Source organism: Lynx canadensis, chromosome A2, assembly GCF_007474595.2.
Source record: "Lynx canadensis isolate LIC74 chromosome A2, mLynCan4.pri.v2, whole genome shotgun sequence".
NCBI classification, from domain to species: domain Eukaryota; kingdom Metazoa; phylum Chordata; class Mammalia; order Carnivora; family Felidae; genus Lynx; species Lynx canadensis.
In genome coordinates this window covers 8447174-8457444 of record NC_044304.2, presented here as the reverse complement: position 1 = coordinate 8457444, position 10271 = coordinate 8447174, and the positions used below count along the sequence as shown (strand labels likewise).

At 57.7% G+C, this 10271-nt stretch overlaps 1 protein-coding gene across 2 annotated transcripts; it reads left to right on the top strand.

The window, feature by feature from the left end:
* Positions 1-4590: 4590 nt before the first annotated feature.
* ACP5 (acid phosphatase 5, tartrate resistant) lies at positions 4591-8718 on the top strand. 2 transcript variants are annotated; one of them, XM_030301013.1, is made up of 6 exons: positions 4591-5163; positions 6307-6394; positions 6624-6884; positions 7094-7221; positions 7359-7704; positions 8106-8718. In XM_030301013.1, the coding sequence occupies exons 3-6, from the start codon at positions 6624-6626 to the stop codon at positions 8376-8378; spliced, it is 1008 nt and encodes a 335-aa protein (XP_030156873.1). In that variant the 5' UTR covers positions 4591-5163; positions 6307-6394; the 3' UTR covers positions 8379-8718. The 2 variants fall into 2 exon arrangements, with proteins under 2 accessions (XP_030156873.1, XP_030156882.1); XM_030301022.1 differs by lacking the exon at positions 4591-5163 and adding an exon at positions 5234-5388.
* The last annotated feature ends 1553 nt before the right edge of the window (positions 8719-10271 follow it).

Genomic DNA, 10271 nt, shown 5'->3' with positions numbered 1-10271 from the left:
GTTCTGATTCATGATATAGTGTGACAGATGGATGGGTAGATAGATAGATAGATAAAGTCGAGATAGAGAAATAGACAAATGGATGCATAGACTGCTAAATTAGACATAAATCGATATAAACAAATAGATGATACACACACAGATCTGTCTTTGTCTTGCTTGTTTCCAGACTGATCTTGTAAAAACGCAGCTCAGGACCCACCCTCCAAACCTGTCACCTCCGGAGCAGGTCCACACTCCATGGCTCCAGGATCTTGTTCCTGTGTCCCCTTTACCCATGGCGGTCTGGTGCACACCTCCCTTCGCTGACCTGCTCTTGTCAGAAGGAATGCTAACACCGTGCCCCCATCTGCCCCCACCGAATGTCCCGTTGGCCATTCAGATCTGCTTTCATGGGAACGCCCAGTGGGGAGGTGGGGAGGGGTGGTTGGCAACAGTAGAGATTAGGGGAGTGGGTGATGGGGCTGCTAACCGAGCCAAGAGGTCAGGATAGTCTGAGGAGGTGGCATTTAAGCCAAGTGCTCAATAACAAGATGAGGGAGAGTGGCCCGGTGGAGGGAAAGGCAAGTGCAAAGGCCCTGTGGTGGGAATTAGTTGTCCTTAGAGTGACTTGAGCACTACCTAGACAGGCGCGGGATGCAGAATGTAATCGGGGGTCAATGAAATATCTCCAAGAGTTGTGTCCCGGGTGGATTATAAACAACAACAAGGTTAGACCTGAAGCCAGCTGTAAGAGATCTGGTGGAACCCACTGGAGAGATGAGGCCAGGAGAGCAGGGGGGGAGGCTGCGCGCAGACAGGAGGGAAGGGTGTGTCCTAAAAGGGCATTCCTTCATTCCACCATTCCCCAAATAATTCCCCGGAAACAGCCCTTGTGTGTTCCAGATTCTAGATGCCAAAGACGTAGCCGTGATCAAGACCAAGGAAGTTCTTGTCCCCGAAGAGCTCGTTCTGGGAGGGAGACAGACAGAAAACAAGATAAACAGGTGTGTGGCGTGTCAGGCAGGCAGAGTGATAAGGGCTAGGGAGGGTGAGAGGAGTCAGGTGGGGGCGGGGTGCGTTTTAGTGAAGTTACAGGAACTTGAACACGACGGGGGGGGGGGGGGGTGGGGGGGAGCCCCCACCCGGCATATCTGGGGAAGGAAGAGCCTTGTAGCAGGCGGGATGGCCAGAGCCAAGGCCCTGAGGTCGGAGTGAGCTTCTGTTCCAGGAAGGGTGAGAGGCCGCAGGAGTGTGGCTGCAAGGAGAGGGGGGGGGGGCAGGGCTTCCAGAAGTCAAAGGAGGAACTCAACCATGGGATTGACGTTGGTGTTGGGAAGCAAGGCGGGAGTGAGCCAAGTCCCCATCCACCGCCACAGAAAATCTGCAGAACAGGGCTCGGCGGGGCCGATGGAAGGATAAGAGCTCATTGAGAGCGCAGGAGGTGACCAGAGACATAAAGCCAGGAATGCGTGAGGTCTCGTTACATGCTCAGCACAAAGCCTGGTTTATTTTGTGTAATTTTTTTAAGTTTATTCATTCATTATTTATTTTAAACTTTTTTTTATCTTTATTTATTCCCGAGAGAGAGAGAGAGAGAGAGAGAGAGGGCATGAGCAGGGGAGGGGCAGAGAGAGAGGGAGACACAGAATCCGAAGCAGGCTCCGGGCTCTGAGATGTCAGCAACGAGCCCCGACACGGGGCTTGAACCCACGAACAGCGAGACCATGACCTGATCCGAAGTCGGACGCTCAACCGACTGAGCCACCCAGGCGCCCCAACTGATTTATTTTTGAGAGAGAGAGAGAGCGGGAGCGTGTGCATGCGAGCGGGGGAGGGGCAGGGGCAGGGGAGAGAATCCCAAGCAGGCTCCACGCTGTCAGCGCAGACCCCATGCAGGGCTCGATCTCGCGAACGATCTCACCGACTGTGAGATCACGACCTGAGCTGAAACGAAGAGTCGGACGCTTAACCGACTGAGCCACCCAGGCGCCCCTGAGTCTGGTTTAGTTCATCGTGTGCCCAAGCTTTTGCATTTTTCTCATTTAAAAAAATATAGGAAATGTTAACACTTGAAAAAGCTATAGAATGGTAAGTCTCACTAGTATCTCATTTTTCTGAAGACAAACGTGGGCATAGAAAAATTGACAGAGGGGCGCCTGGGTGGCGCAGTCGGTCAAGCGTCCGACTTCAGCCAGGTCACGATCTCGCGGTCCGTGAGTTCGAGCCCCGCGTCGGGCTCTGGGCTGATGGCTCAGAGCCTGGAACCTGTTTCCGATTCTGTGTCTCCCCCTCTCTCTGCCCCTCCCCCATTCATGCTCTGTCTCTCTCTGTCCCCAAAATAAATAAACGTTGAAAAAAAAAAAAGAAAAATTGACAGAAAAAAAATTAATGGGTAGTAACTCTCTGGGCAAGAGTGTCACTGGCGAGTGTCATATTTTCTTTCTATTGTTCAATATTTTGTAACTTTTTTATAAAGACCACGCGTTACAAAAAGATAATAACGATAATGTTGTGTGATCTCACACTAAATACATGAACAGAGGCGCCGGGGTGGCTCAGTCGGTTAAGCATCCTACTTTGGCTCAGGTCATGATCTCCCGGTGCCTGAGTTCAAGCCCCACATCGGGCTCTGTGTTGACAATGCAGAGCCTGCTTCAGATTCTCTCTCCCTCTATCTCTGCCCCTTCCCCACTGCACTCATTTTTCTCTCTCTCTCTCTCAAAATAAATAAACTTAAAAAAAATACACATACACAGAAAGCAGAGAAGATAGCTCCTAAAACCCCTGTGCCCTCCACATAAAGAAACAAACGTTGGGGCGCCTGGGTGGCTCAGTCGGTTAAGTGACAGACTCTTGGTTTCGGTTCATGTCATGATCTCACAGTTCGTGAGTTCGAATCCTGAGTCGGGCTCTGCACTGACAGAGCAGAGCCTGCTTGGGATCTGTCTCTCCCTCTCTCTCAAAATAAATAAATCAACTTAAAAAAAAAGCAAATGTTAACACTTAGTCCTAAATGCTTTGGGTAATTTCCCCCCCTTTTTTGGTAAAAGAAAACAGTAGGGATAAAACGGAACCTACCTCCCCAATCCCCCTCGTCCCCAGCCCCAACTGCATTGTCTTGTGGTCTCCCCAGAAAACACCCATTGCCCTGAATCTGGAGTGAGGTCTTTGTTTCCTGAATTTACTTTTTTTTTTTTTAATTTTTAATGTTTATTTACTTTTGAGAGCAGGGGAGGAGCAGAGAGAGAGGGAGACACAGAATCCAAAGCAGGTTCCAGGCTCCAGGCTCTGAGCTGTCAGCACAGAGCCACACGTGGGCTCAAACCCATGAGCTGTGAGATCATGACCCGAGCCGAAGTCAGATGCTTAACCAACTGAGCCACCCAGGTGCCCCCTGAGTTTACATTTTAACATACAGGGATGGTGAGAGGAAGTCTGCATTGATTTCTGCTGGTAAAATAACAAGACTTTTTTCTTTCTTTCTTCCTTTCTTTCTTCACTGACAACACTTTTCTTAAAAATTTTTTTAATGTTTATTTCTTTGAGAGAGAGAGCGTGTGCATGCACGTGCATGAGTGCAAGCAGGGGAGGGACAGAGAGAGAGGGAGACACAGAATCCCAAGCAGGCTCCCGGCTCTGAGCTGTCAGCACAGAGCCCAATGGGGGGCTTGAACTCACAAACCACGAGATCATGACCTGAGCCAAAGTTGGATGCTTAATTGACTGAGCCACCTCGGTGCTCCTATTAACAAGACTTCTCAAACAAAAATCCAAACAATACATGGAATATAAAATGGAAAGAGAACACCCCACCCCACCCCCAAAGAAAGGAAAGCAATTAACAAACAGCTAGAGTATGAATTTCCCTAGCATGTCAGCCCCAACAGGGCAGGAATTCCGGTCTGTCCTGTTCACTGCTGCTGAGTCAGCCAGTCCTGGGCATTACAGTGGGTGTTCAATGCCCGTTCAATCAAACTTTACCTTCCTTGGATTATGCCCATTTTCATTTAAAAAAAAATGTTTTTAATGTTTATTTTTGAGAGAGAGAGCACAAGGAGGGGAGGGGCAGAGAGAGAGGGAGACACAGAATCCGAAGCAGGCTCCGGACTCTGAGCCATCAGCACAGAACCTGATGCAGGGCTCCAACTCACAAACAGTGCGATCATGTCAGACGCTTAACCGACTGAGCCCTACCCAGGCGCCCCTGATCATGCCCATTTTCAAAGCACACTTTTTTAGTGAGCTTGGACCATTCGGTTAAGATGGTGTCTGTCAGGTGTCTCCGCGGTAAGGTTCCTGTCTTTCGCTTTGCCACACTTTATTCTTTGAAGGAAAGTCACTACCTCTTCTGAGTACAACCCACGTGGAAAAGGAAGCGGGAAGGGTTGAGTTCTAGCTGCGGGACCGAGCATTTCAATTTACCCTATTTGGAATTAATCTTTAAGGGAAGATTTGACTTTACCGCCCTCACGCCCATTTTATTTATTCTGAAAAAGAGAGCGGGGGAGGGGGGCAGAGAGAGAGAGAGAGGGGGGAGAGAGAGGGCATCTTAAGCAGGCCCCCCACGCTCAGCGTGGAGCCCAAGCGGGGCTCCACGGAAGGACCCTGGGATCCTGACCTGGGCGGAAATCAAGAGCGGGATGCTTAACCCAGTGAGCCACCCCGGGGCCCCTGCCCTCCTCGCTGAAGACGACAAACTTCCTCACTAGAGGGTGGCCCAGCCCAGGGTGAGGCCCGACCCAGTGATCGGGGGCCGTGGGCGCCCCAGGTGGGGAGGAAGGGGGCGACTCGGCCCGCGCGGCGGGGAGGCAGAGGGAGGAACTTCGGTCTCTGAGCCCCGGCCCCGGCCCCGGCGGCCTGGGCTGCAGCCCAATCGGCGGGCCTGGGCCGTCCCCCGGGGTGCTCTAACCCATTTTACAGACGTGCTGCCTGCGCCCCGGAGGAGGCGTGGCGGCGCTCGGTGGCCCAGCAGGATTCCGGGGGCGGCGGGCCAGGCCCGGGAGGACACCCGAGCCCAGGAGGCCGAGGCGCCCGCCCTCCCCGCCGGGGATCACCTGGGCCGGCCCGGGGCCCGCGGGCCGGGCGGAGAGGGCCGCCGCCTCCTCAAAGCCCGGCAGCCCGCGAGCGCCCCGCACTCCAGCCGTCCGGGCCCCGCGACGCCGCCTGCCCCGCTGCCGGCAGGTGAGACCGGCCGCGACCTCCGCCACGGCCCCGCGGGAGGGGGCTCCGCTTGCCCCGGTGACCCACTTCCTGTTTGTCCGAACTGCGGGGGCGGGAGGCACAACCGGCTAGCCCGCACTGGGTGACCGGGGGCAGGTCACCTCACCTCGCTGAGCAGGTGACCTCCGCGCTGGATGAGCCCCCCCCCCCCCCGTGCGCCCTCGCAACTGACTGGAGGGACCCGTCGTGAGTGCGCAGGGGACGAATCAGGGCGGGTGGAGGAAGGCAGGGAGGTGAGGGGCAGGTCAGACGGGCCCCAAGGGCAAGGGTCCCACTGGCCGAGCGCCTGCCTGCTCTCAGGGGCAGCGGCCACCCGGGGGGGGGGGGCTGCGGGCAGCCGCTGAGGGTGTGAGGGTCAAAAATCAGCGGTCACAAGGTGTGTCACCAGCTGCCTCCCCGCCTGGGTTCCTCCTGTGGGGAATGGGGGTGGGGAGGAGGGGAAGGTGTGGGCAGGACTTCCTGGAAAAGGGAGACCCTGGCGTTTGGGGGAGGGAGGTGACCCTGGGACTCAAACCCATAGGTTGTCAAACACACATCACCCACCAGGCACACACCTCACGTGAGACACGCAACCCAAACACACGCAACCTGACTCAGGCCCAGAACGGGGACACAGATGGGCGTCCCGCGAAGTTCCACTTTAGAGCCCGGGCGAATGTCACAGACACGCCACCCGGGGCCTTGCAGGCTCAGTGCGCACATCTACGGGGACAAAGGACTCCCAGGCACACAGCAGACATGTGACCCAGGCAGGCACGCTTGGCTACACACAGGAAACAGCTCAGACACACCCGTGCACAGGCAGCAAGCGCGTCCCTGGAGCACAGGGACGCACAGGAGGTGTCGGACGCACACATTCAGCCCCAGACCCAGCTCACGCACCTCACCGGGTGCCCCGGGGCCCACGACACAAGCGAGCTCGTGTGGGCACGCTCAGAGGCCGTGAGGGCAGGCGCGGCTGCACGGGGGCCAGCCCCCGACCCCGAATCCCGTGTCCAGCACTGGGGAACTCCAAAGCTCACATGACCCAAGGGGAGGGCTTCTGGAACAGTCTGCGGAGAAACTGCATCATCCTCACTAATGATCCATTTCCGTCCGCCCCAGGGAATAAAGGCTCAGTGACCGCCAGTTCTGCCCAGGAGCTCACCTGCCTCTCTGAGCCCCCGGCTGACTGGCTTGTGCCTCCCCCAGGGTGAGTGCGGGGTGTGGGACGAGGGAGGCCGAATGGGCCCGCACGGCCACCCTTCCCCGGCCCAGGCCGGGCCCCGCCTACCCTCTGACCCTCCCAGCCCTGCTGCCCTGAGGTCCTGGGAACTAGGGCCCCACCCAAGGCTTTCCCCGGGGCCAGCCCTGCAGGGGTCTCCCGGGCCTGCTGCCCAGGCCTCAGCCCCCGGCCCTCAGGCGCCGTCTCTCCCTCCCAGATGGACACACAGACTATATTGCTCATCTTGCAAGCCTCGCTGGTGCTCCCCCTGGCTGACGGGGCCAACCCAGTCCTGCGCTTTGTGGCTGTGGGTGACTGGGGAGGAGTCCCCAACGCCCCGTTCTACACAGCCCGGGAAATGGCCACTGCCAAGGAGATTGCCAGGACCGTGCAGATCCTAGGCACAGACTTCATCCTGTCCCTGGGGGACAATTTCTACTTCACTGGCGTGCAGGATGCCAACGACAAGAGGTTTCGGGTGTGTGACCCCGGAGTGGGGGTGGGGGGCCCCACGTGGAAAAGCCGCTCGACCTTTGGGACTCTGGGGAGGGCAGAGGGAAGCTGACGCTTGCGCGCACCTGGGGCGCTCCGTGTCTCCCTCGGCCTCGGCCCCTCGCTTGGCGGGAGCCTCGGGGTAGCTGCTTGACCCTGGGGGTGGGGGTGGGGCGTCCCTTCTGTGTGCCACAGGAGACCTTCGAGGATGTGTTCTCGGCCTCCTCCCTCCGCAACGTGCCCTGGTACGTGCTGGCTGGCAACCACGACCACCTGGGGAACGTCTCCGCGCAGATCGCCTACTCCAGGATCTCTCAGCGCTGGTGAGCCGGCCCCCAGCCATGCCGCACCCCCCCCCCGCCCCCGCCTCGCCCAGGGGGACCGAGAGCCGAAGCCGGGGCTCGAACCCGGGCCTCGTCTGCTCAAGAGGTGGCGCCCCGTGCCTCTGTCTCCTCCGCAGGAACTTCCCCAGCCCTTACTACCGGCTGCGCTTCAGAGTCCCACGGTCCAATGTGTCCGTGGCCATCTTCATGCTGGACACGGTGACGCTGTGCGGCAACTCGGACGACTTCCTCAGCCAGCAGCCCGAGAGGCCCCGTGACGTGGCGCTGGCCCGCACGCAGCTGTCGTGGCTCAAGAAGCAGCTGGCGGCGGCCAAGGAGGACTATGTGCTGGTGGCCGGCCACTACCCCGTGTGGTCCATCGCCGAGCACGGGCCCACCCGCTGCCTGGTCAAGCAGCTGATGCCGCTGCTGGCCACACACAAGGTCACCGCCTACCTGTGCGGCCATGACCACAACCTGCAGGTGAGGGGTCTGCGGGGGAGGTGAGGAAGGGGCCCCCGGCCCGGCCGGCGGGCCACACGGCGCACCGGGATCGGCCTGCCGCCCGGCGGTCTCCCGAACGTCCCTCAAGCTGTATGCTGTCTAACCAGAAAAGAGCCCAAAGTTTCCCCAAAGCCGTCATACCAGCTACCAGCTCCTAGCTGCTCATTCGCTTCTCTAGCTGTGAAGCAGGATCGGTCCATTGCTACAGGGGAGGAAACTGAGGCCCAGAGGGTTTCTGCTCCTCGCCCGAGGTGACACTGTGGTCGGGGACAGACCCGACCCTGGATTCGAGACGGGGGGGGGGGGGGGCACAAAGCCCGCGGTCAGCCTCATCGAGGGGCTGGGGCCGCTGACCCTGACCCTGCGCCCTCCGTGCACAGTACCTCCAGGACGAGAACGGCGTGGGCTACGTGCTGAGCGGGGCCGGAAACTTCATGGACCCCTCGAGGAAGCATATGCGCAAGGTCCCCAACGGCTACCTGCGCTTCCACTATGGGGCCGAGGACTCGCTGGGGGGCTTTGCCTACGTGGAGATCAGCCCCAAAGAGATGAGCGTCACTTACATCGAAGCCTCGGGCAAGTCCCTCTTCAAGACCAGACTGCCGAGGCGAGCCAGGCCCGAGCACCCACGCGTGCGCCACTCCAGGGCCTGAGGCGGGGGGGGGGGGGGCCTCCCTGCCGGCGGGTGGCTGGGCCCCGCTGGGCCGCGTGCCCGTGGGCAGGCTTCCTCACGGGCCCGTGGAGCTGCGGCGGAGCAGAAGGAGAACCACAGACGAGGAGCGGTGGCGCCAGGTGGCCCTTGTGGCAAGGAGGCCCGCGCCTGTGAAAGCAACGTGGGCACGTGGACCAGCCGGCGTGCCGCGCCCCGTGGCCGAGCTCGTCCAACCTGAGCTCCAGGCGGTGGGGGGGGGGGGGGGCAGGGAGGGAAAGCTTTCTCCTGAACCAAGCACCTGTCACTGCCGAATATTCAATAAAAAAAATAGTTGCAGAGGCTGCACGCGTGCCACGGGCGTCTCTCTCCTCCCCTCGCTGGCGTGTTACATCACCCGTGGGTCTGAGCGTGTCGGGGCCGTGCTGCCCCTTCGTCGCTCAGCGGGCCTCACGCGTGGAGGCAATTTGAAGTAAAGACCGAACCGAAAGGGGGCGGCCGGGTGGCTCGGTCGGTTGAGCATCCCAGACTCTTGATTTCGGCTCAGGTCACGATCTCACGGTTCGTGGGTTCGAGCCCCGCATCAGGCTCAGCACTGGCAGCGCGGAACCTGCTTAGAATTCTCTTTCCCTTCCCCTGCTTGCTCACTCTCTCTCTCTCTCTCTCCAGATAAGTAAATAAATAAACAAACAGACCAAACCAAAAGGGTTACCAGACGAATCAAGGCTTCCTCCTCTGCGCCCACCTCCCCAGGCAGCCCCCCATCACTGTTTCTTTCCGGCCAAAATGGATACCTCTGTAATAAAAACATCCCCCCCCCTTTTTCTTTTATACAAAACAACACGATACACACACAGTTCTGCGCACGCTCTTTCTGCTAACCACAACTCGGCTGTTCGTGACAGAAGATTCCTTTTTGTTCACCCCGATGTGGAACTGGTAATGCAGTCACATACATCAAAAATCTAAAGTCTATGGAAAAGTCAAACATCTCTCTCCCTCCCTGTACTTCGGTCTCCCTCTCCAGAAGGAAACAACTTTCTTATAAATGCTTTGTTGCCTTCCAGGATTCCTCTACTCAAATAAAAAGCAAACGTGAAGTTTTGTTCTCCCCTCGCCCACTGATCTGCACCCGGCTTTTTTTGTTGTTTTCAAACCAGCTCTATGGACGTGTGATGGACACATTGCGAGTGTGCAATCTGTCAACTGTGGACAAAGGCACATAGCCACAAACCCACCCCCACAATCGAGACTGAAGCATTTCACATAGCCCGTGGGTTCACTTCGCACTGCTGTTTCTGTCTGTTGTACCTGGAGATCTGCCCATCAGATCTCAGGGGAATTTCTGGCTCTTGCCACAGCTACAGAGGTCCTGCCGTATGCCTACCCGCTGTCTCCGAACCAGCCGTCGACCGAGGGCCACCTGAGTTGCTTCCAATAATTTTGCTATCCTCAAACACCGCGGCAATAAATGACCCTATGCATCCATTTCCTATGTGTACAGACAGATTTGTAGGATACATCAGATACGTTCCCCAAAGACTGCCCTCCTTTTTAAAAAAAATTCTTTTATGTCTTTAATTTTTGAGAGATAGAGCACGAGTGGGGAAGGGGCAGAGAGAGAGGGAGACACAGAATCCGAAGCAGGCTCCGGGCTCCGAGCTGTCCGCCCAGAGCCCGACGCGGGGCTCGAACCCACGGACCGCGAGATCATGACCTGAGCCAGGGTTGGACGCTTAACTGACCGAGCCACGCAGGTGCCCCGAGGTTTTATTTTTAAATAATCTCTACATCTAACATGGGGCTTGAACTTATAACCCTGAGATAAAGAGTCACATGCTCTACTGACTGAGCCCCCCAGGTGCCCCAGGCGTCCCTCTTTATGACAGCCATGGAG

Bases quoted from the DNA above. Each gene is read 5' to 3' on its own strand.
- ACP5 (XM_030301013.1), top strand. From the start codon at position 6,624: ATGGACACACAGACTATATTGCTCATCTTGCAAGCCTCGCTGGTGCTC. The intron at 6,885-7,093 runs GTGTGTGACCCC...TGTGTGCCACAG, and splicing joins CCAACGACAAGAGGTTTCGG to GAGACCTTCGAGGATGTGTT. The intron at 7,705-8,105 runs GTGAGGGGTCTG...CTCCGTGCACAG, and splicing joins GCCATGACCACAACCTGCAG to TACCTCCAGGACGAGAACGG.